Here is a 26,506-nt window from a genome sequence, read left to right as displayed (position 1 = left end):
GGGGAGAAAAGCTGACAGTTTTCATTCTTGTTTCTCCTACTCAAAGGGAAAAAAGCTGTGCTGAAGTGAATTGATTAATTAGTAAGGAAGGAACGTTTCTAATTAGGACTGACACTTTCTGACGTACTGTTAGCTGCAAATTGTAGTTCTGAGTATGAGCAGCTGCACCTGGTTCTTTACACTACACTCGGTGTTTGATTAAACCACATCAAGCTTTCTTGTTTCTGAGCTCACACATTCAAATGGATGATCATCTAACCCACTTCAAACTAGATATGAAGTCTTCTGGGATAAGGTACCACTCCTTACACAGGTGGTGCATCAATCCTTGTGAGATTAAATGTAACCGCTGATCATAAATGAACACCAGTAAATTCAAAAGGACCAAATCCTGACACGAACAACACAGCTACTTTTAGTGACTCATTATCTAAGGAAATATAAAGCTGAAAAATAGACTTTGATGAGAAAATCTTAAACACATCTGCATTATTCCACAACACGTAACAATGAAAATGATTTAAATGATTTTGCTCATTCACTGTCAAGTAGTATATATATCAATTCCAAATAGTCTCCTACTAGTCAATATCAGAAAGGCAAAGGTCTGGTCATTTGTAACTGGTATGACACACCTAATACAATGAGTCCTAATCCTGTGTGGGGCCGCTATGTACTAATATAATAAACATAAATAATATCACTACATTTTAACTACTTCTTAGCCAGGTCAGTTCAGACTGGAATTAATTTGTTTATTGTAAGTTAATAGAGAACATTTTCTTGGACAAAGCCTATTCAGCCAGAGAATCAAAGGTTGGATGATTTCCACTCGGGCTCCATTCTCAAATTCTCAGAGTAAAACACAATTTAATGTGACTTTAGTATGGGCATGTCTACACATGAAATTTATTTTGGATTAACTTGATTTTGGGGGGGATAAATTGCCTTGTGTCCACACAAGTTTTTTCTCAATTACCTGGGGTCTCAATGCTCATTACAAACTCCACTTGCGAAGTAAATTTCAATAATAAGGTTGGCATGAACATATCCCCAGTCTGAATTAACAATTCCTCCTCTGTCAGTCCTCACACTGCTTTCCCACACTGCTTTGCTGCACACCTAGGTCAACCTGTTTGTTTACTGTGTGCCCTCTACCACCCTGGGGTCATCTTGACCAGATATCACCTTCCCGTTTAAATGCTGGTGCTCGACAAGGCGATTCAGCTTCCAGAGTCCAATACTGATTATATAGACATTCACCCGAATGCTTCTGCATGGTCCTATGCAGAGGTCCTAGACTTCCCTGCCATCTCAGGAGAGGAGTAGGTCCAATCTCATCTGAACAGCAGTCCCCAGAACACCAATATATGAGAGGATATAAGACCAAATGAAGGAGAGGGACCAGTGCTGGGGCACACGCCAGTGCTGCAACAAAGAAAAGTCACCCCAGCAGGGTTATATAAATGTCAAGGACAATAACAGGACCCATGGAAGAGCTCGCAAGACCTGTGTCTACTACTGCAAGATCTGCCTTGAAGTTATTGTGCCAGTATTTAAAAAGGGTAAACTGGATGACCTGTGTAGCAATAGGACAGTTAGTCTGACACTGATTCTGGACAAAATCACAGAAAGGCCAATATGGGATATGAGGATATGATGATAGCATAATTAATGGTAATCAATATGGTTTTATGGAAAATAGTTCTTGTCAAACAAACTGTATATCATATTTTGATGAGATGACGAGTTTGGTTGGTAAAGGTAGCTTCTGTAAGAGATTTGACTTAGCCCACATGACATTTGTTGAAAAAAAATAGCTCTGTGCAAAATCCATGTAGCCAATATTACGTTGATTAAACACATGGTAGTTGTTAGATCACAAAAAACAACTGTAAATGTGGAATTATCATTCAGTGGGGGTGTTTCTAGTGGGGTCTCGCAGGGATCTGTTCTTGGCCTGATTCTATTTAACTTCTTTGGGTGATTTGGAAGAAAATATAAATTAATTGTTGGTAAAATTTGCAAACAACACAAAAATGGGTAGAGCAGTAAGTAATAATGGGGACAGATCAGTTATAGCTTGTTAAGGTGGGCTTGTTTGAACAACAGACATTTTTTACATAGCCAACATGGTGGGAGTTTTGCCTGAGTGACTGATTTTTTTTCTCCTGACCCATGCTTTCATGATGGAAACCAAGTTTACTTTTTCATAAAACTCATTTCCTTAAAACACAGTTTAACTTCTTGCAAGACAGAAGAATTTTTCTTTGAATGTCACAGTATAGCAAAGTTGTTGAATTGCAGTTTCACAGATGCTGTATATTGTCAGAAGAGAGACGAAGTCAAGTATTAAATATATTTTTTTTAAGTTTACAGAAAAAAATGCTGTCAGTGGTTTTCCTTGTTTCCTTTTTTACCTGTGCATCAGTGCAGGCTGGTGGGAGATGTGATGGGAAGAAGCAAATAATGGATTTCCCTGCATGATTTAAAAACCAGTTTAAGATGCACCCTAACACCTGTAGTACTAATGTTCATGGCAGTTGAAAATCCCCTGCCATGCAGCGGTCTAGCACAAGACCCTTCACACCACTTAAGCCCTGTTCAGAGGATTTGCAAAAGAGTCTGCAGTATGAGTGGTGGTATGGAAGACACACTGAGAAAATGGTAGGGTTGCCAACTCTGAAGCTGTTCCGGGAGATTTTTTTCCCCAACATGACGTAATGTCATTTTCTTAAAATATCCTATTAAAATCTCCTAGATTGCTTTCATTGGTCACCGGGAGATGGATGCTGATTCCAGGAGACTCCAGGCCAATCGTGGAGGGTTGGCAACTCTAGGAAATGGTCTTGATGCCAGCCCGATGTAGATTGGCACAGAAGGCTGGGGAGAGGTCATTGGATCCACATTTACACAGATTTGGACACCCCCAACACAATGGGTACAAAGTAGTTGTGGCTGCTATTCCAGCCAGAGGTTGGAATGTGAGCTTGGCAGATCTCTATCCCATCCTTGGGCTTGGAGGGTAGATTTTGCTCTGTGCACACCACCCACATAGAGATACATTATGTAAGTGTTACGTGGGTGGAGTGCGTTTCACCAAGAAATACTAGATTTTATACGCATAACTCCCTTTCAAAAGCCTTTAACAGTCTGTGTTTCCATTCTTTCATTGCAGATTTGGTTCTGATGAGCTGAAACGACAGTTCCTTGTACCAAGTATAGCTGGAGAAGTAGTGGCTTGTTTAGGAGTCAGTGAACCTGGAGCAGGGTCAGATGTTGCAAGTAAGCAAACTGATTATGCCTAGGATTGCTAAAGCTAACATACTGGAGCAGAACTTAGATGACATGGTGATGAAAATGTCAGTACCCTGTTTATCTGGATTCCCCCATCATTGCTACTACCATGGTGGCTTTGGTGGGAAATTTCTAGGAAAAATGACTAGTATGGGCAAGACTGGAAAAGGAGAACAGACCAACAAGACCATGGAAGTCTCTGAGCCAAATTCAGCAGTGATGTAAATATTAGTGTAAATTATACTGTCTCATAAATTGGTCAGAGAGGGATTTAAGTGGCTTTACGTGGTAAAGTTGTGTAATTTGCACTGATTTGTCATTCAACAGATGTGTGAATCTAGTGTGATTTAGTTCCTCATGAGAGAATAAAAGAGAGCACAACTAACAAGAGATTATAAAGTAAGGTGGGGAGGTGTCATTCTTTAGGTCACTGCTGAATCTGGCCCACTGTTAAAAAGAAAAGTATTCTACGCTTGAAGAGGCTGAATGAGTTAACTCTCCATATTGCAGAATATAGCCCTAGACCAGCACGGCTTACTGATATAGACATAGCACTTGCAACACCTGCTAATGGAGATCTGAACTTATTTACAGTGGTGACAACTGGAAGATATTGGGCAGTCATCTGGAAACTGCTTTAATGTATCATAATGCCGATTTTCTTCCATTTCCTGTATGATTTCACAAACAGTGACTCCTTCACTGCAGATTCTGCTATTAATTGTACTTTTCAGCTGACTCCACTATCTAAATAAGTTAGGGCAGATAGTAATCTTGTGAAATACAGGAAAAGGTTAATATGCTTGAAATTATTTTCAAACGAAAGTATAATTTTATAAAGTCAGGGAAGACATTTTACAGATGCCTTTCGTACTGACCCTAGAGTTTTGCTGTCTTTGTTTACTGGTTGCCCTTTTGTCTTTATTTACTTATTGCACCTGTTCAGTTTCACTTGTCTAGCCTTGTCTGTGCTAGGGAGCGAACACTGCCAGCACCTACCCTTCTTGCAACACATCTCTTGTCCCAACATACAAGAGTGCTTGGAACTGTGCGGCGAGATTGCCAGCACAATTGCCATTGAATTTGTGCAAAGCTAATCTGACCACCACTGTATTCTGCCCTGCACTGTTTCAATGCTAATATGTACTGAAAGCCCTGGCATTTCATCTTTACTGTTGCAATACGACCTTCCAGCACAATCCCACAACACTCCTGCAACTCCTTCAGTGACCACTCTGTGTAGTGTAAAATGCCTCCTGTAGTGTTGATTATTTTCTTGTTTAGAGCTAATGTAGTTTGTCATGTTGTGCATAAAAGTTTTCTGTAGTCAATGTCTGTAGTCATACGCCTTTTCTTGTTTCAATACCTAAAGACTGTGTTATAAATTAAGGATGTATTTACATATGAAAGTTAATCTGGAAAAAGGTGGTATGTGAATTTAAAGTGGAGTAACTATTCCTGATTAACTCCATAGGTGGACACTCTTATTCCAGAACAAAATGGATTGAGAATAAGGCACTATTATTCTGGAATAAGAGCACCAACACATGAAGTTAATCAGGAATAGTTAATTAGGAATAGCTATTCTGGAATAACTCTCTATGTAGAGAAGCCATTACATTGTTCAGTGCATAAAGCAGCCTATCTCTTGAACAATTAAATGGAACGGGCTTTGCAGAAAAACAATTTGATATATCACATCTCCACATATGGATTGCTACTCCCACAACACCCTTTTTCAGTGAAGGGGAACCCACCATGGATTGGTACTTCAGTGATTGGAAGTGGCACTGTTTGTGGATACAGTGAACAGATTTACACAGGCCATTATGGTTAGTTTAGACACACAGCTCTCTTACAAACTACAGTGGTTCATTTGAACTAGTAAGAGTTATAATGGTACAAATTTATCCTGCAGACAGGGCTAATGAGATTATAGCTCATGGTGGCTGAAGTTTCTTGGTCAATAAAACCATGTAAAATGTTTAGTTTCTAGAATATTTGCTCTGTCAAAAACACAGATTACATTTTGATTTCTGATTTCTAAAGACAAATATATCTCCAGGATCATTATTCAGTGTTACATGTGGTGGTTTAGTCTAAATAACGGTAATGGAAATGATATGCTTTAATCCCTCTGTACCATGCACCGTCATTTTCTTTCCAGTAAATTGGCTCTGTTTGTAGGAAAGTTCACTGTTATCATTAGTTTTATTTCCAGTAACAGAAAGTAAATTAACATAAAGTAACTAGCAGAGGAAACACAGCATTGACCAATTATTTTAACAAATGCCTTTCTGGTTAAATTAAATCAATATCAGAACTTTCTAAATATGGTTTTGATTTTGGGATGGAGTGGTGCAGATAATTGTGACTTAAATTCTCTGCTTAGGTACAAGTTATTTATCATCTAACTTGATTGGCATAATACACTTGGAATAACACTTTGGAAAATCAAAGGTAATCTGTTTTTATTCTTAAGAGGTCTCTCTGTTTAACTGAAGAGGGAGGAGGAACACTCAATGCAGCTGAGAAAGGGAATGTAGGGTGCAAAGGAGGCTTTCAGTCACCTCTGTGCTCACCCAGTCAGGGGCAGGGGGGAGGGGTCTGGTCCCCGGTATAAGGCTACTCCTCTACTTACCAGCTGCCAGTGGTTCCAAGTGGCAAGCAAGGATCATTGAGTCAACAGTGTGCCCTTATTGCCAAGAAGGCCAATGGCATTTTGGAATGTATAAGTAGGGGCATTGCCAGCAGATCGAGGGACGTGATCGTTCCCCTCTGTTCAACACTGGTGAGGCCTCATCTGGAGTACTGTGTCCAGTTTTGGGCCCCACACTACAAGAAGGATGTGGAGAAATTGGAAAGAGTCCAGCAGAGGGCAACAAAAATGATTAGGGGACTGGAACACATGAGTTATGAGGAGAGGCTGAGGGAACTGGGATGTTTAGCCTACGGAAGAAAAGAGTGAGGGGGGATTTGATAGCTGCTTTCAACTACCTGAAAGGGGGTTCCAAAGAGGATGGCTCTAGACTGTTCTCAGTGGTAGCAGATGACAGAACAAGGAGTAATGGTCTCAAGTTGCAGTGGGGGAGATTTAGGTTGGATATTAGGAAAAACTTTTTCACTAGGAGGGTGGTGAAACACTGGAATGCGTTACCTAGGGAGGTGGTAGAATCTACTTCCTTAGAAGTTTTTAAGGTCAGGCTTGACAAAGCCCTGGCTGGGATGATTTAATTGGGGATCGGTCCTGCTTTGAGAAGGGGGTTGGACTAGATGACCTCCTGAGGTCCCTTCCAACCCTGATATTCTATGATTCTGTGATCAATCAGGCATAAGGGAGCCTTGGCCATGTTACTACAGTGGCTCTGTTTCACACAAGGTTCCTTTTAGGCAATGGAAATACTCCAACCAGGGGGACTGACTTTAGGGCACCCGAGATCAGTGGCTTTCAACCTTTCCAGACTACTGTACCCATTTCAGGATTCTGATTTGTCTTGCATACCCTCAAGTATTACCTCACTAAAAAACTACTTGCTTACAAAATCAGACATAAAAGTGTCACAGCACACTATTACTGAAAAATTGCTTACTTTCTCATTTTTACCATGTAATTATTAGGGCTATTGATTAATTGCAGTTAACTCAAAAAAATTAATCGTGATTAAAAAATTTAATCACGATTAATTGCAGTTTTAATTGCACTGTTAAACAATAGAATACCAATTGAAATGTATTAAATAATTTGGATATTTTTCTACATTTTCAAATTTTTTTATTTCAATTACAACACAGAATTCGACGTGTACAGTGCTCACTTTATATTGCTTTTGATTACAAATATTTGCATTGTAAAAATGACAAACAAAAGAAATAGTATTTTTCAATTCACCTCATTCAAGTATTGTAGTGCAATCTCTTTATTGTGAAAGTGCAACTTACAATGCCCCTTCATGCTTCGACCACCATTCCAGAAGGCATGCTTCCATGCTGATGATGCTTGTTTAAAAAAATGCATTAATTAAATTTCTGACTGAACTCCTCAGAGGAGAATTGTATGTCTCCTGCTCCATGGTTTTACCCACATTCTGCCATATATTTTGTGTTATGGTATTATAGGATGATGACCCAGCATATGTTGTTTGATTCAAGAACATGTTCACTGCAGATCTGACAAAACACAAAGAAGGTTCCAATGTCAGATTTCTAAAGATAGCTACAGCACTCAACCCAAGGTTTAAGAATCTGAAGTGCCTTCCAAAATCTGAGAAGGACGAGGTGTGGAGCATACTTTCAGAAGTCTTAAAAGAGCAACACTCTGATGCAGAAACTGTAGAACATGACCACCAAAAAAGAAAAGCAACCTTCTGTTGGTGGCATCTGACTCAGATGATGAAAATGAACATGCGTCGGTCCGCACTGCTTTGGATCGTTGTTGAGCAGAATCCGTCATCAGCTTGGACAGACATCCTCTGGAATGGTGGTTTAAGCATGAGGGGATATATGAATGTTTAGCACATCTGGCACATACATATCTTGCGACGCCGGCGACAACAATGCCATGCAAACACCTTTTCTCACTTTTGGGTGACATTGTAAACAAGAAGCGGGCAGCATTATCTCCTACAAATGTAAACAAACTTGTTTGTCTGAGCGACTGGCTGAACAAGTAGGACTGAGTGGACTTGTAGGCTCTAAAGTTTTACATTGTTTTATTTTTAAATTATGTTATTTTTTGTACATAATTCTACATTTGTAAGTTCAACTTTCATGATAAAGAAATTGCATTACAGTACATGTATTAGGTGAATTGAAAAATACTATTTCTTGTTTTTTACAGTGCAAATATTTGTAATAAAAATATAAAGTTATCACTGTATACTTTGTATTCTGTGTTGTAATTGAAATCAATATATTTGAAAATGTAGAAAACATCCAAAAATATTTAAATAAATGGTATTCTACTCTTGTTTAGCAGCGCAATTAATTGTGCAATTAATCACAATTAATTTTTTAATTGCAGTTGAGTGTGATTACTTTTTTTAATCGCTTGACAGCCCTAATAATTATAAATTAATTGGAATATGAATATTGTACTTACATTTTAGTGTATAGAGCAGTATAAACAAGTCATTGTATGAAATTTTAGTTTGTACTGACTTCACTAGTGCTTTTTCTGTAGCCTGCTGTAAAACTAGGCAAATATCTAGATGAGTTGATATACCCCCTGGAAGACCTTTGCGTACCCCCAGAGGCATGTGTACCCCTGGTTGAGAACCACTGGCCTAGGTGATCTGGTTCCCCACATTTCTCATTGGTTTCATTTCATTCATCTTTTTTCTTTAGATTACCTAAAATGTAGTAGAGCAGAGTGGTCATTCAAACGTAAAGGTTGTCTGCACAATCCTATTGTGGTACCAGGCAGGACCACCTCTAGGCACCAGCAAAGCAAGCACGTGCTTGGACGGCACAATTCCAGGGGCCGCCATCCTTTTTTTTTTTTTTGACTTGTGCAGTTGCACTCTCAGAGCTTTGGGCGGCAAAAAACCTAGAACCAGCCCTGGTACCTGGTATTTTTTAATCTGAAATATGACTTAAATGAATGCAGATGAACAATTATGGTATCTTTAGCATTTGCTTCCACGACTCTCAACACTTGTTGAGCAGTGAGTGAATGCTAGCTATCTGACTGCTGATGTGACTGAGAGATTAACGCTACCAATCACACCTCAGTCACCTGATCCGTGAAAAGAACCTCTTATTTCACATTTGTTTTTAAATAGGTATCAAAACAACAGCAGTAAGAAAAGGCGATGACTATGTCATAAATGGTGGCAAGATGTGGATTACTTCAGGATGTCAAGCTGACTGGATGTGCCTGCTGGCAAATTCCAGTGAAGGACCTCCCCACCAAAATAAATCTCTTATATGTCTACCAATGAACCTACCAGGTAAAAGCACTGATTTGTTTTTCTTACAGTTTTCTTTTTATTGCGTTTTACAGCATATGATATAAAATCTTTTGGAGAGAACATAATATGTCCTCAACTCAGTGTTATATTGTCAAATAAAGTAACCAAGCAAATATTCCCTAGGATGGAGTACTGCAAAAAGGGATCTGGGGGCCATAGTGGATCACAAGCTAAATATGAGTGAACAGTGTAACACTATTGCAAAAAAAAAAAAAAAAAGCAAGCATCATTCTGGGATATATAAACAGGAGTATTGTGAGCAAGACACGAGAAGTAATTCTTCTGCTGTACTCAGCACTGATTAGGCCTCAGCTGGAGTACTGTGTCCAGTTCTGGGCACCATATTTCAGGAAAGATGTGGATGAATTGGAGAAAGTCCAGAGAAGAGCAACAAAAATGATTAAAGGTCTAGAAAACATGACCTATGAGGGAAGATTGAAAAATTGGGTTTGTTTAATCTGGAGAAGAGAAGACTTACAGCTGTTGTGGCAACCTGTGGGCTGCACGCGGCCCGTCAGGGTAATCTGCTGGTGGGCCACCAGATCATTTGTTTACATTTGCACGGCCGCCCACAGCTCCCAGTGGCCGCGGTTTGCCATTCTCAGCCAATGGGAGCTGCAGATAGCCATGCAAATATAAACAAACGATCTGGCAGCCTGCCAGCAGATTATCCTGACGGGCCTCAAGTTGCCCACCACTGACTTGGAGAGAATATGATAACAGTTTTCAAGTACATAAAAGGTTGTTACAAGGAGGAGGGAGAAAAATTGTTCTCCTTAGCCTCTGAGACTAGGACAAGAAGCAATGAGCTTAAATTGCAGCAAGGGAGGTTTAGGTTGGACATTAGAAAAAACTTCTAACTGTCAGGGTGGATAAACACTGGAATAAATTCCCTAGGGAGGTTGTGGAATCTCCATCACTGGAGATTTGTAGGAGCAGATTAGACAAACACCTGTCAAGGATGGTCTAGATAATACTTAGTCATGTCATGAGTGCAGGGGGCTGGACTTTAGATGATCTCTCAAGGTCCTTCCAGTCCTATGATTCTATGTCACTCTGAAATATTAAATGGTAGGTACAGAATGAATGAATGAACAGAAAGAGACAAAGGGAGGAAATTAAATATTTTGCAGACTTCAGACTCTGATGCCAAAGCTACTGTAACATAAAGGTTTCTTCTAGCCAGAAATATTGTTTAAAAAAGTCTATCAATAGGCTTCTGTTGGAGTAATTTATAAGCTACTCTGGAAACAGATCAGTTAAGTAATTGCCAAGGACAAAATTAATACCTTACAAAACATCATTAAAAACAGATTGAAGCAAAACTCTGAATAAACTATCATAATATCCAGTGTTTTAACCTTGGAGAGGGTCCACAAATGCTGTCCTGGATTCTGGTCCTCCACCACTCCCACCCCACCCCATCCCCTCAAAATGGTGTTCAGCTACTCCTCACAATATATTGTGTATTATTTTATCTTTATAGACTACATGGAGCTTTGGAGGATAAAAACTGTAAACTTCTGTGCTCGCCTTTCATCTTTCCAAAATACTGTTGAACTCTTTCTTTAGTGAGAATTACAGCACAGAATTTATACTTATATACTACTAATTAGAAAGTTATCAGTATATTAATAGATGTACAAGTTAAACACTTTTTCTCCATAAGAGCATTTAAAACATACGTATATTTCTAGGGGCTAAGTATTTAGTTTTACTAAGTAAATTATTTAAAGTAAGAAGTTTTTAATCATAACTGAAGAAACATGATCACTGAAAGTGTTTATGTTGTAATTTTAAATATACGCCTCTATATATGAGCACATTTTCACTATTACTATATAACAGTATACAATATTTTATCTGTAGTATATTCAGATGTTATATTGTGCAATTGTAATAAAAATTACTTTAGGGGCCTTGTCTGCTATACACACAGTAATACATATAATACAAGATATTACATATATAATAATACGATAACATAATACAAGATGGTAATATATGTATTTCTTATGTAAAGAATGCATCTGAGAAATGGTATTTGAGTCATAGTGTGTAATCATGTAAATAAAGATTGTGCATTAATACATAACAAACATAAAGTGGGAGCATTAAGGTATTGCATTCAATTTTAATTTTATCATTTCTAAAGCTTTGGTTGCTTAACCATGCAATTTTACTATTGCATTAACATAGTGTTTGTAATTTAATGTTACACAAGCCACTGCTAACACTGTGGTTGGAAGAGCACAACATTTATTTCAACCTAATCTGACATCATGTCTACTATGGAGATGGATTATTAGATAATGCTAAATAAAATTATGGATTTGGGCCCACCTCCTGGTGTAAAGCTCATCCAATCTCTGTATGCCAAAAAAAGGAGGAGTTCTCATATTGTTTAGTTTTGGATCTCCTTGTTGGAGTGAGTGAATGATACAGCCTGGCAAGATACCATAATTGTAGAGAAGATACCATTTGAAACTAGATTGTGAAAATCCTACCTCTATGTTGGGTGAAATTCACCACCTGAGGCATATGCGCCTCTGAAGTGGTGCATTGGCCCATCTGTGCATTGGCCCAAAATTTCACACCTTGATGAGATGTGGGACTTCAGTGGGATTGGGATTGCTTTTTATGGCAGCTCAGTAGTGAGAATAAGTGTTTCAGTGTGGACCAAAACACATTTTCCCTGACATCTGATGCTTAAACTGTTTTCATAAAAGAGCAATTAACAAAGGGTCAAGAGCAATGCTCTCAGGAGGGTTAAATAATGAGCCATATGCATTTAGATGCCACTCAAGACTACCAGAGGCAGAAATGCTTTTTTTCCTCATGTGAAAAGAAAAAAAATTCCTCTATGCTGTTGACGCTGTTTGGGGATTAATTTCAAGTGATTTAACTGTAACTGTCCAGCTGCAAAATGGTCACTGCTAGCTGGCAGAAGAAAATGAATAGCTGGTGTTAGTTGCTGAAAGCCTCCATTGTATTCCATACATATGTAATGTGGCTTTTTAATGTCACTGGAGACATTTTGACCAGACAGGTACCCTCTTTCCAGAAAAATGTGATCATTGCAACATAGTACACTGAGAGAGGGAAAGGAAAGTCTTGGATCTAGTTTCACTAATCCTGAAAATGAGTTGATATGACAACCTATACATTATGTGAGACTAATTTGCAGATATTTATGAATTGGGAACTGCTCATATATTTGAAAGATAACTCAGAGGTTACAAAATACACAGATAAAATGGTCTTATTCCTAAATATCTATTACTGCCTTTACTGCAGTGTTGTCACTCAAAAAGTTACATTAATTTCTGCATTTTATACCATATAAAATAACATAAAAGCTAACCTGATACTGCTAGATTTCTAGAGGTCCATTAAAATAAAGGTTTCAGAGTAGCAGCCGTGTTAATCTGTATCCCTAAAAAGAAAAGGCGGATTTGTGGCACCTTAGAGACTAACAAATTTATTTGAGCATAAGCTTTCGTGAGCTATAGCTCACTTCATCGGATGCATCCACTGAATGCATCCGATGAAGTGAGCTGTAGCTCACGAAAGCTTATGCTCAAATAAATGTGTTAGTCTTTAAGGTGCCACAAGTCCGCCTTTTCTTTTTATTAAAATAAAGGCCATTTCTACTAGCAAATCATTAATTTTTTAGGATTATGAGAAGTAAGGTCTTTAGGATTATGAAAATTCTGATTTCCCATTTAAAAATAGTGGTGTTCTAACAGATAGGGAAGGAATGCTGTGGTTAGGTTTAAGACACTTTCATGTTTTCTTAAATTTAGGATTTTATTGTAGCCTAAGCATAGACATTTTCAAATTTGCAAATATTAGTACAGAACTCTTTCTTTTGTTAAATTAATATATATAATTATATACCGTAGACTCTTATTCCCTGTATTCTTCCTAATCCATCTTTATTTTTAGGTGTTTCCATTGCTAAAAAGATAGACAAGATGGGTATGAGGTCATCAGACACCGCACAGATCTTTTTTGAAGATGTCAGAGTTCCCAGCAAATACCGAATTGGGGAGGAAGGAATGGGCTTTACATACCAGATGTTGCAATTCCAGGAAGAGCGTTTATGGGCAGTAGCCAACAGTAAGTCATCAGCCATACTCCAGGCAAGAGAGAAGACTCTTACAAAATGACTAACAGAATTTACTTTCCTGGTGGTGGATTACAGCTAACTCTTGTGATTCATTTTTGTAAAATTGGTCATAGTCTAGACATAGAGAACTTTATCTTTGTATAGCTGGAATAAAAATGAAATGGAAAGAAAGTAACCTTTGGATACTACTAGTGAGGCACTGTATGGTTTTTGTTGTTTGTTTTTTTTGGTTTGGAGTTTTTTTATGTGTTTGTTTTTGCTGGAGCTTTCTGACAACAGCATGAGGAAGAAGCAGCAGCATTGTGTATGGGCTGCCAATGAAATACAAAGATGATCATAATACATATGGAAAATAGCAAACATGGATTTACCATAAGGCTGCGTTCTGAAACTGCCTGTAATGGAGAAGTTATAATTTTCTGTTTTTTCTCAAGAGAATTTTGTGGCTGCGTAAAGGTGCTCTTCTTTAACAGCTCTCTGTCTCAAATCTTCTATTCACCTTGATACAGGTACAGCATAAGCAGTGGCAGGACAAATTTCCCCGTGCTGCTCTGCCTCTGTGTCTCAAGCCTGAACTGGCAGGCCTCTTCTGTGGGAGTGAGAGTGTGGCTTAGTCTCTAGACCCATTTAGAGCTTGCTTCTGCTCCCATTGGAGTCAATGGGAATTTTGCAGAACTTAAGCAGAGGCAGATGGAGGGTTTTTTTGTTTGTCTGACTGTTGTTTTTATGGTGCCTTCTTTAAGTTTTGTGAAGGTGGTCTTGTAATGCAGACACTTACTGACTGAGAACTGATTGTGACAGCCAGCACTTATTAGTGCATAAAGTACCACACAAGTGCTGAGTATTATTAATAATTAACTTAACTTGGACTACCAAATAGTAATCAAATGGTATCAAATTTCAATCATTACTAATGCAGGACAAATTCAAACCTGTGTCCCTTTACCAGCCTCCTGAACCATTCACTCTTTTACAATATTTACTTAGTTTATAGTATTATTTGGCCCACTCTAAGAAGTGTATCTTTACTAAAATTTCAAAGTTATGTAAAGATATTTTAGACAGGACTGGTAGCTCTGTCTATTGTTAAGATTGCCCAATGTGTCCCATTATATGATGCTGTTTTCAGTTGCTTATAACTTTGTCCAACTTTAACTGTTCGGGCTGAAATTTTACATGCTGGGCATCTGTATTCAGTCTCAATTCTACTGGAAAATGTCATCCAAAATGGTTCAGTGATTTCTGAGAATGAGATTAGGAAAAAATAGGCTGTTTGGCTCATCTTAAAAAAAAAAATCTGGTGACCTTTTCTTTGAACAGCTCTAGCATCCTCAGGCTTTGGAGTGGGGACTTGAAATTTGGTAGGGGGTGAAGGATATGCCTTTTTGCCAGCCCTGTGGAAATCTACCTAAATTTGGCCAAGTAATAAGTCTCAGAAAAATCACAGTTTGCATATGCTCAGTAGAGACTTGTGTGACAAAGACAAAGCTCTGTTCTTGCCTCTGAGGGTCCCGCGTTTCCTGGCGGATTTTGCTAGCCTCAGAGGCTCACTGTGACCCTCCACGTAACCCTTCTCTCTCTAGAGACGAGGGTCACAGTCTACTGAGCCATTTTCATCATAAGCCAGCGAGGTGGGTGAGGCAAACTTATCCTTCCTTGAACAGTCTCTGTTATCTCCCAGTCTCAGCGACTAATCAGGGGGCAAAGGTGGGGGAGAGGGAGCCCAGGCCCACCCTCTACTCTGGGCTCCAGCCCAGGGACCCTAATAGTATCAGCTATGGTAGCTGACCTTTTAGAAACATGACATGTACAATTCCCTGGGCTACTTCCCCCACAGCAGCCCTCACTTCCTCAAGCTCCACTTCACCCTTACCTCAGGGCCTCCTTCCTTGTGCCTGATATGGTGTGTACTACTCAGTCTCCACAACAGCGCAACTTCCTCCCACAGCTCCTGACATGCACCCCCACCTGACTAACTGGGAGGCTTTTAACTAGTTTCAACCAGCCCCTGATTGGCTTCAGGTGTCCCAATCAACCTAGCATTCTCCCTGCCTTCTGGAAAGTTCTTAATTGGCCCCAGGTGTCTTAATTGACCTGGAGCAGCTGCCATTTCACTTATCCTGGTAGCAGGGATTTGTTTAGCCTGGAGCTAATATATCTATCTCCCACTACTTTTCTATAGCCATCTGGCCTTGCCCTGTCACACTTGCTAGAGCTTAACACCTAATATCTCTAAAGAATCCACCCTCCCTAAGCATGCCCAGCCTCTCCTAGTTCTTAGTGCTGACCAGACTGTGCATGCACCACCCGATCAGAGCGACTGAGTATGCCTCCTCCAGCCCAGGGATAGAGGGACAAAGCTGGATTTTTCCTGTTCAGCCTTATGCTGGCCCTCTGCACAGAGGGTGAATTTCACCCGAAGAGTGCAAGAATCTTGACTGTCTCTAGCCCCTGGGCTGGGAGTAACTCTTTTTTCCATCTCCTCAGTCTTGCATATCCACAAAGTCAGTCACAAGCTGTCCCTTAACCATTGGAATCAACTGCAGAATTCTTTCCATAACACAGACAAAGGTTTGCTGCTGAAGCTTAAAAGACAAAATATCCCCCCCGCCGCCCCCAAAGAGGCAAAAGAGTCTCACTGTGACAAGATTCTCCCTACAGATATTTGTATCATTCTGCTCTTCTACCAGTCCCATCAAAGCCATATAGAAGCTTTTTTTCTTAATTAATTAGTATGTCATTACACAGCAGTTACCATCTATCCCTTGGGGTTTGTATGCAAGGAAAAGGCAGCTTTGTCCCCGTTGAAATCTTGTCAATTTTTAAATTTTAATTTGCAGATCTCTCTCTCTTATGACTTGCTCTCATAATTACCACAGTAACTGAAGAGCTGATGTTCCCCTCTCTCCACAGGGATAAGTGAACATTCCAACAGCTGTCCCACTGGGAATGCCACTCAAATTTTAACCACTTCCAGATTTTCCCTTCTCTTCTGCTTTGATGTGGCAGGAATCACATCACAGAGCCATAGAGTTTAAGGTCAGAAGGGATCATAGGATTGTCCAGCCTGACCTCTTGTGTATCATACGCCATTGCATTTCATCCAGTTATTCCACTAATGAGCAAAATAAGTTGTGGTTTTGGCTAAAGCAATCTTCCTGAAAGGCAGCCAGTCTTGTTTGAAGACATGGGAAATCCACCACTTCTCTTGGTAATTTGTTCCAGTGGTTAATCACCCTCATTGTTAAACATGTGTGCCTTATTTCTGATTAAATTGTCTGGCTTCAGGTTCTGAGCATTGGCATTGGTTCTTGTTATGGCTTACTTCACTATACTGAAAAGCTCTTTGGTACCAGGTATTTTCTCCTTGTGAAGGTACTTATACACTGTAATCAAGTTATTTCTCAGTTTGGTCTTCGATAAACTGAACAGATAGACCTTCTTAAGTCTCTCACTGTAAAGGTGTTCTCCAACCCTAGAGTCATTTTTGTGGCTCTTTTCTGCTCCCTCTCCAATTTGTCAACATCCCGAGGAACGTATGCACTATTCCAGTATCAGTCTCACCAATGCCATATACTTCCCTACTGTTGTTACTCCCATTTATACATCCATGTATCGCATTAGCCCCTTTTGCCACAGCATCGCATTGTAGGGTGACCAGATGTCCCGATTTTATAGGGACAGTCCCAATTTTTGGGTCTTTTTCTTATATAGGCTCCTATTACCTCCAACCCACATCCCGATTTTTCACACTTGCTGTCTGGTCACCCTATCGCATTGGGAACTCATGTTGCGTTTCTTGTCCACTATGTCCCCTAAATACTTTTAAGAGTCACAGCTTTCCAGGATATAGTCTGCCATTCTGTAGGTATGGTGTACAAATTTTCTCTATAAAATGTAATAGAAAGTTCCTCCAAGTTTAGAATATAATATGGATGTTGAAATAAAAGACAAACAAAAGAAAGTGGCTGAGAAATCAAAATTGAAGGATAGAGGATTAAATTACACTTTATCTGTGGAAATAACAGTGAAATGGGGAAAAGAGTCCTGTTATGAGAAAGGTGACAGAGGTTCAGAGAAACTTCCTGGTAGACATGATAAAGCCAGGCAGCTTTTTGTAAAGGGATTAATGTTGTTAAAAAACATCTGAGACTGAATTTCTCTGAAAACAAAGTTAACCAAATTAGCACAGCCTTGGAAACAATTTTTCATTTTTAAGATATTTTTTAAGTATGTGATCTGCAGGGATCTGTGGTCCTGTAGCTCAGCCTAAAAAGTAATGTGATGCCTGTAATGTGCTGACAAAGACTTTTTGTTGTACTGAGAGAAACATTAGTTGACAGAATAATGTGTATTTCCTTTTCATTTTTTTAAAGGACAACAAGGTTAAAACTATATTATATTAAAAATCTCTTCATACCTCTGGCTCCAGTCCTGCCACTGGATCCGCATAGGAGTGGGGATTCAACCCTGGGAAATCAAATATAGGACTGGGCCTAAGTTGCCTGTAAAACGATATTTTTAAAATCTTTTATTTTCTAAATAGGGGCAGATTTTCAGGGCCAGCCTCCATCCCTGCAGGTATAAACATTTCTAGATAATCTACTCACTTCTTGGGACCCACAAATGAGAAGTTTCAGAGTAACAGCCGTGTTAGTCTGTATTCGCAAAAAGAAAAGGAGTACTTGTGGCACCTTAGAGACTAACCAATTTATTTGAGCATGAGCTTTCGTGAGCTACAGCTCACTTCATCAGATGTATGCCGTGGAAACTGCAGCAGACTTTATATATACACAGAGAATATGAAAAAATACCTCCTCCCACCCCATTGTCCAGCTGGTAATAGCTTATCTAAAGTGATCATCAGGTGGGCCATTTCCAGCACAAATCCAGGTTTTCTCACCCTCCACCCCCCCACACAAATTCACTCTCCTGCTGGTGATAGCCCATCCAAAGTGACAACTCTTTACACAATGTGCATGATAATAAAGTTGGGCCATTTCCTGCACAAATCCAGGTTCCCTCACCCCCCTCCCAAAAACCACACACACAAACTCAGTATCCTGCTGGTAATAGCTCATCCAAAGTGACCATTCTCCCTACAATGTGCATAATTAAGGTGGGCCATTTCCAGCACAAATCCAGGTTTTCTCACATCCCCCCCACCCCCATACACACACAAACTCACTCTCCTGCTGGTAATAGCTCATCCAAACTGACCACTCTCCAAGTTTAAATCCAAGTTAAACCAGAACATCTGGGGGGGGAGAGGTAGGAAAAAACAAGAGGAAATAGGCTACCTTGCATAATGACTTAGCCACTCCCAGTCTCTATTTAAGCCTAAATTAATAGTATCCAATTTGCAAATGAATTCCAATTCAGCAGTTTCTCGCTGGAGTCTGGATTTGAAGTTTTTTTGTTTTTTTTGTTTTTTTTGTTTTTTTGTTTTTTTGCTTTGTTGCAAGGATAAGTTCCTGGGTTAGTGGTTCTGTTGTGTGGTATGTGGTTGTTGGTGAGTATTTGCTTCAGGTTGCGGGGCTGTCTGTAGGCAACAGAACCACACAACAGAACCACTAACCCAGGAACTTATCCTTGCAACAAAGCCCGTTGCCAATTGTGCCCACATATCTATTCAGGGGACACCATCACAGGGCCTAATAACATCAGCCACACTATCAGAGGCTCGTATACCTGCACATCCACCAATGTGATATATGCCATCATGTGCCAGCAATGCCCCTCTGCCATGTACATTGGTCAAACTGGACAGTCTCTACGTAAAAGAATAAATGGACACAAATCAGATGTCAAGAATTATAATATTCATAAACCAGTCGGAGAACACTTCAATCTCTCTGGTCACGCAATCACAGACATGAAGGTCGCTATCTTAAAACAAAAAAACTTCAAATCCAGACTCCAGCGAGAAACTGCTGAATTGGAATTCATTTGCAAATTGGATACTATTAATTTAGGCTTAAATGGAGACTGGGAGTGGCTAAGTCATTATGCAAGGTAGCCTATTTCCTCTTGTTTTTTCCTACCTCTCCCCCCCCAGATGTTCTGGTTTAACTTGGATTTAAACTTGGAGAGTGGTCAGTTTGGATGAGCTATTACCAGCAGGAGAGTGAGTTTGTGTGTGTATGGGGGTGGGGGGGATGTGAGAAAACCTGGATTTGTGCTGGAAATGGCCCACTTTAATTATGCACATTGTAGGGAGAATGGGGACAATGGGGTGGGAGGAGGTATTTTTTCATATTCTCTGTGTATATATAAAGTCTGCTGCAGTTTCCACGGCATACATCTGATGAAGTGAGCTGTAGCTCACGAAAGCTCATGCTCAAATAAATTGGTTAGTCTCTAAGGTGCCACAAGTACTCCTTTTCTTTTTACAAATGAGAAGGTTGAAGTCTATCTTGTAAAGTGTCCCCTTGCAGTTCAGTGCAGATGCAATTATTTCTGGACACAAAATTGTTCCTATAAAGCATAGACCAGTTCAAGTCTATCTGATAGCCTAATCCATAGTTTGTATACCTGAGGAAGTAGCACATCTTCAAAGAATTTTGTTTTAATCTGTTTCCATTGGAATTTATATTAAGAATAGAACAAAAAGAATAATTTTCTGGAAATGTTTTTATTGGCCTTATGTTTCATAAAAATCTTATTTTGCCAGATCAAAATGTGGTCCCAAATTATTAAACATTCCTTTCTCTCTTTGTCTGCTAAATGTGTCACAAAGACAAGGTGAGTGAGGTAATATCTTTTATTGGACTAACTTCTGTTGGTGAAAGAGACAAGCTTTTGAGTCACACAGAGCTCTTCTTCAGGTCTGGGAAATGTACCCAGACTGTCACAGCTAAATACAAGGTGGAACAGATTGTTTAGCATAAGTAGTTAACACACATTTCAAGGGACCATTAAAGGTGAAGTAACCAGTTAACACCCTACCAGTCATCCAGTGTCTCTTTTCAGTTGATGATTTTTAGTGTCTAGCAAAGTTATGAAGAGAAGCTTCTAGGCTTGTCTCTTGAAAGTGTTGTGCAGATTTCCTTTGAGAATGAGGACTGGGAGGTCAGAGTAATCACGTTGTGAAAAGTGTTCACCCATAGGTGATGGAGTGTTTTTGTCTTTTATCATTTTTCTGTGTGAGTTCATGTGAGAGCAGTGTTTGTCTGGTTTCACCCACATAGTTATTACTGGGGCATTTAGTGCACTGTATGAGGTACACCATATGTGTGATATGCAAGTGTAGGACCCATGAATCTTGATAGGTATGTTGTGGGGGTGTTGATCATCAGAGCAGTGGAGATATGCCTACAGGCTTTGCATTTCTTGATCTGACAAGGGCTGCTGCCGCTTTGAGTTGGTGTATCCTATCTGGTGTATCCTCACCTTACTTCTAGTGATAAGCTCGGAGAGGTTGGCGGTTGTTTGAAGGCCAAAAGAGGGGGTTCAGGAAAGATTTCTTTCAGAGTGTGGTCCCCATTGTGTATGTGTTGTAATTGTTTGATGATAATCCATATGGGTTCCAGTGTGGGGTGTGGTAAGTGACAACTAGGTATATGCGGTCAGAGGGGGTTTTATTTCTGTATGGAAGCAGCTTTCTCAGGGTACTTGGGTGTTCCATGATGTGAGCTACTTCTCTGGTGGAGTGTCCTTGTTTAGGGGAGGCAGTTTTAAGTGTGTTGAGGTATATATCCCAGTTTTTCTCCTCAGAGTCTATTTTGTGGTATCTGAGTGCCTGGCTGTAGATAAATTTCTTGATGTGTTTGGGTGGTTACTAGGTCTGTGAAGGCAGGTGTGATTATGTTGGGTTTCTTGTATATAGTTGTTTGTAGGGTTCCATTGTTGAAGCTGATCATGGTGTTCAGGGAGTTGATGCTAGTGTGGGAGTGTTCTACAGAGAATTTGAGGGGTGGGTGATAGTTGTTGAAGTTATGGTGGAAATCTATGATGGTGTGTATGTCATCGGTCCAGAAAATGAAAATATCATCAACGTATCTCAGGTATATCATTGGTTTTGTGTTGCATTTGTCCATAAATGCTTCCTCAAGGTGTCCCATGAAGATGTTGGCATATCGTGGAGCCGTCCTACTACCCATCACTGTTCCCATGGTTTGGACAAAGTGTTCATTGTTGAATGTAAAATTCTTATGAGTGAGGATGAAATGGATGAGTTTGATGATGTGTTTGGAGTGGATATCTGAGGGCTGTCCATTATCTTGTAAATATTTGAGGCAGGCAGCAATGCGAGGGATGTTGGTGTACAGGCTACTGATATCCATAATGGCAAGGATGGTGTTCTGAGGAGGTTATAAATGTTGTGGAGTTTCTGGAGGAAGTCAGTTGTGTCGTGGAGGAAGCTGGCCCTTTGTGCGGTGAGTAGTTGGAATATGGGTTCTATGAGTCCTGATACTCCCTCAGTCAGAGTGCTGTGGCCAGATATGATGGGTCTGCGTGGGTTCCCATGTTTGTGTATTTTGGGAAGCATATAGAAGGTCCCTGGAGTGGATTTGTGGGGGATGAGGTTGTAGAGTTTCTCTTTGAGTTGTTTGGGGGAGGATTTGATGATCTCCTTAAATTCCTGGGTAAACTGTGGTGTGGAGTCTTCTTTGAGTTCTTTATAGTTGGTGTATAGCAGTGGTTCTCAACCTATTTACCATTGTGGGCCACATGCAATACTACTTGCATAACCCTGAGGATGTCACATGGGCCGCAGCTGTGTGCTGATTGGGCCGCAAGTGGCGAATCACTTATGTATAATATAGTAAATATATCACAGACATTAATAAAAGTAGCTGTGTTTCTTGCTTTCTTGAAGAAAATAATGAAGCACACCTTTCTGTTCATAATGTGACATGCCCATTCAATTTTAAAAATCTGTCATGTTGCCCTCAGGACAACATGGACCCCTACAGAGTCCCACAGATGCTAGCAGATCACACTGTAAGACTGGGGACCTGGACAGTAAAGTGCAGATCTCTTTTATTTATTAATTCCTATATTCAACTTGGAGGTGATGGGAAAGTTTAATGTGTGCTAAGTCCGTAGAAAGGTATCTTTCTAAATACTTAATTTGTGCATGGGGGCTCAGGTCTGTGAGTCATGCAGCCAGGGCCAAGTCAGAGAACAATGATAAATGTTTAGGCATGAGGTGCTCTGCATTCTGATGTGGCAGATTGTTAGGCTTGGGAGTAGATGGGGATGTCCCCTTTGTATCCCTGAGGAATGACCTTGCACATTGGTTATCAGTAGAATGAAGAGAGCTTAGTTCATTTCTTCTAGTTTAAGGAGAGTTGTAGAAAGACTAGGCATGGAAAATTATGTACAGGGGAGCAGATTGTTCCACATATGTCTACTGTTGTTACCCAGGGTTTTCAGAACCCACAGTAGTGGTAACTTAACTATTTCACTCTAGGTGGTATCAAGAATAAATCAACGGGAACACAGAAATTCCATCTGATAAAAGATTAATGCAAGTAAGCGTGCTCTGTCTAAAACTGCAGTTTATTAGATTTAAGCACTCACAGACATAAGCAATAAGTTTAGAACATCCCAAATATTTACCTAAAATCTGGAATAGTATTGAGTAATTAACAGCAGGTTTACTTTGGCCAGTTGCTAACCCACTGAGGAGAAAAGGTGTAGGGAAAAATGTCTCTCAGGATGGCTTCAGAGGTCTGCTCCAAGTACACTGTATTAGCTAACCTTTATAACTAACTTCTACAAAATACGTAGGTCATCGTGACCCCTACTAAATCATCACTTTTCCTAACTTTCAATAAACTACTTATCAACAAACATTCCTAACAATCTTAATTGTAATAAACTTCTATATCAAAGGCGCCCAGATTCAAGGTTTTCTGTCCACTTATTTTCTTTCAGTCTCAGTTGTTGACCTTTTTCTCTCCACTCCTATTCTGATTAGCAGAAATTGCCAGCTAGTTTTGACCTTGCCTCTAAAAGCCTGCTTTCAAATTAACCCTATACTATGTGGTGTTCTATTTTATTAATTCATGGTGGCTGAATGCACATAATAGGATTGCCATTAGCATGATCACATTCTGGGGTACACTCCTACCCCTCAAATCCAGGGTAACACTCTAGGATTCTTACACCATCCTTTGAGGCCACTGGACTCTACGGACTAATGGTCTTATTGAGTATAGTAATTCTTATGTTCCTACAGTTCAGAATTCTTTGTTCCTTTAGCTTGTCCCAACATGTACAGAAGGTTATATGGGTGTGATGGGTGACCAGTGATGAGACAGAAGCAAGGAGTAGCCTTGAAAGTGATGCAGAATGTGATGTGGAGTCCCTGAAGGGACTCATAAAGATGGGTGATGAGGCAGGGAAGATGAGTTTGGCAGCTGTGCCATGTGGATGGCCTAGAAGGAATGAGGTGAATGGAGAGAAGAAGGTTACAATAATCAAGGTAGGAGATTACTGAAGCATGGACAAGGGTAGTGGCAGTAGATATAGAAAAGAAGATGTTCTTAGTATTCCAGTTTATACATACATACACTCTAAAGTCTTTCTTCAAGACATATTGGAATGACGGACATCTGTAGGGAAGTGAAACTATAAATAGTAAATAAGCCCCATAGAATAATTTATTTTTAAATAACTAGTTTATTCATTGTACCTATTTCACACAAGCTGGGAGGAAAAAAAAGTCTTCCTTTTTAACAAACCTCACACACACCACATAACCGCAAAACCCTTGAATAAAAACAGCTGTTGTTCTGTGCTTTGATTCCTCTAGTCCTGGCACCAATGGAAAATGTGATACAAGAAACTATTGACTATACTCGCCAACGGAAAATATACAACCAGCCAGTACTGCATAACCAAACAGTGCACTTTCGCCTGGCAGAATTAGCAACTGAGGTGGAACTTGTTCGCTCTCTGCTCTACCAGGCTGTTGGTAAGCTTCCACATTTGGCTTCAGGAATATACTCTTAATATCAAAAAATTGTCATGATTGGAAATCTGTGGGAAGGGGGTTGGGAGTGAAGTTATACTGCAGTCAGTGACTTACTATAGAATTTGTGCTTTTTTATTTTAGCTCTCTATATAAGAGGCAATGATGTGACCAAATTTGCTTCCATGGCTAAACTAAAGGCAGGTCGTCTAGCCCGTGAGCTGAGTGATAATTGCCTCCAGTTCTGGGGCGGAATGGGATTCACCAATGAGGTGCTAGTGAGCAGACTTTACAGGTGAGTCACTGTTTGAGAATGTGAAAGGTTTTGACTCTGCTTTAAATAACTTTGATCAAATATATGGAGTATTAAAAACCCTACATGGGATGTTTGCTCTTTCCAGTTTTGCTGCAGTGAAAATAATCTGGAACAGACCCTCAGTTGATGTAAATAATGAAGTTCCATTGGAGTTACAGAAGCCACAGATCTGATCCTTTGATTATCTCCTGCCTGATCCTGCAGTGGGATCCACAGGCAGAGAGTTTCATTGGCTCCAATGTGACTTTGCCTAGGTGTAACGGTCAAGGAATATGGAAGAAGATCCCTTTTGCAGGGATCTTCTTTAAACAGTAATTGTGTGGTTTAATCTACCCACAAGGCTCGTCTGAAACTCAAGTAAAGGGAGTGGTCACTGGTGACTCCATATTCCTTCTACAGTTCACCATTAGCCCTATATGTCTCTAAGGCAGTAGCTCCAGAGAGAAGGACACCTTAATGACAGGTCCTTTCCCCATTAGCAAGGGGGTGCCTATCCTAGGTGCTCCTGACACAAATTACAGAACCAAAATAAAAATGAATGAGCAACAGAACTTGACCCCCCATAAAAATGGATTCAGGAGTCTACCTTTAGGCTCCTGTTTTTGAAACTCAACACTCCGCACAGCTCCAACAACCTTTCCCCTGGTGGACCTTCCAGTATTCTTCTCTGGCAGCCTGTGTGGGGCTAGCTCAGGGATCTTTTCCAAGACATGTGGAGGAATGAAATTCTGCCTCTCGCTCCCTCAATGCTGCCCCTTGGATGGGATTTAAGAGGTGCAAAGGCCTTACAGTGGCCCTACACACCATGAGTAAATTTTACCTGTAGAGACTCTGTGGACTTTTAAAAGGGAGATGCCAAACTATACACCCTGAGCCCACTGAGATTCCTGCAAAGATGATAAAAACAGAGGGAAGAGAAATACTGACTATAGAAATGAGCAAAATTGTAAGGAGAATATTTTCTATGCATTGCCAATAATCCTTTAAGTGGGATGCTGGCTCCAGTACCCTGTGTTCTTTTGGAGGATGGTTATAGCCTATATGCCAAGTGATGTTATTGCTGTATGCATTTTTACATAAACAAAATATGGATCTTAAATTCTCTTGCTTATAGTAGATTTCAGCTTGCATATCAAACCTCATAACAAGATGCCTAACAAAGTGTTAGTGGAATCAGGGTTAGGTCTGTCAAGATACTAATAAATATACCATTTCTGCATAAAGTGGCAATAGGAAAATTGAAAAAATGGAAGTTATAAAAATTTTACTTCTTTATAATGTGTTACTTTGTTTCTAGAAATAAAGCTCTTGAAATACTTTACTAAAAATTACATCAGAGCACAGGATATAAACTGTCAACAGTCTCATTGCTAACCTCTTCTGTTAAACCAAGTCTAACCTCTTCTGTTAAACCAATGCAACAGAAGAAGGAAAGTGTTATTTAAAAATGTCTGATATAAAACTGCCGTCCCTTTGTTAGAAAGGCTGTAGAACTGCTGCTTCAGAGAGGTAAGGCTGATGTGGGCTGGCTGAAGAAGAGCTCGGATGTGTTGACCACAAGGTAGTGATATGGCAATTTCCCGAGCAGGGAGCAGTGTAAGTGCTTCATTCCCCAGAGCACCTTTCTGCAAGCTTCCTGCCCTTTTCAGAGCATGCTGCTGTTGGCAGTGGTGTTGTAATACATTTGTATTACATATGCCTCAGGAGTAGGATTTCCGTGGAGGAGGGAAATAAATCTCATGCATTTGAAAAGGTTTGATTTGTCCTCTGAACTTGTGGTTTTGGCACCATAGCTACTTCTGGGAGCACCCGTCTGACTCTGCTATGGCTGTTCTGGCCCATTCCAGGATAGGGCAGTTATGTATAAG

At 39.9% G+C, this 26,506-nt stretch overlaps 1 protein-coding gene across 3 annotated transcripts in view; it reads left to right on the top strand.

Annotated features, from left to right (window-relative positions):
• LOC140907610 (putative acyl-CoA dehydrogenase 6) overlaps positions 1-26,506 on the top strand; it is a 143,809-nt gene that overhangs the window by 113,585 nt on the left and 3,718 nt on the right. For all 3 annotated transcript variants that reach the window (XM_073333921.2, XM_073333924.1, XM_073333922.2), the window contains 5 exons: positions 3,179-3,285; positions 9,078-9,245; positions 13,215-13,388; positions 24,164-24,325; positions 24,467-24,617. In XM_073333921.2, the coding sequence (XP_073190022.1) occupies positions 3,179-3,285; positions 9,078-9,245; positions 13,215-13,388; positions 24,164-24,325; positions 24,467-24,617 (762 nt within the window). The remainder of the gene's footprint in view (positions 1-3,178; positions 3,286-9,077; positions 9,246-13,214; positions 13,389-24,163; positions 24,326-24,466; positions 24,618-26,506) is intronic.

This window comes from Lepidochelys kempii, chromosome 2 (genome assembly GCF_965140285.1).
Source record: "Lepidochelys kempii isolate rLepKem1 chromosome 2, rLepKem1.hap1, whole genome shotgun sequence".
In the NCBI taxonomy this organism is placed as follows: Eukaryota; Metazoa; Chordata; order Testudines; family Cheloniidae; genus Lepidochelys; species Lepidochelys kempii.
This window is presented reverse-complemented; position numbering and strand designations above follow the sequence as displayed.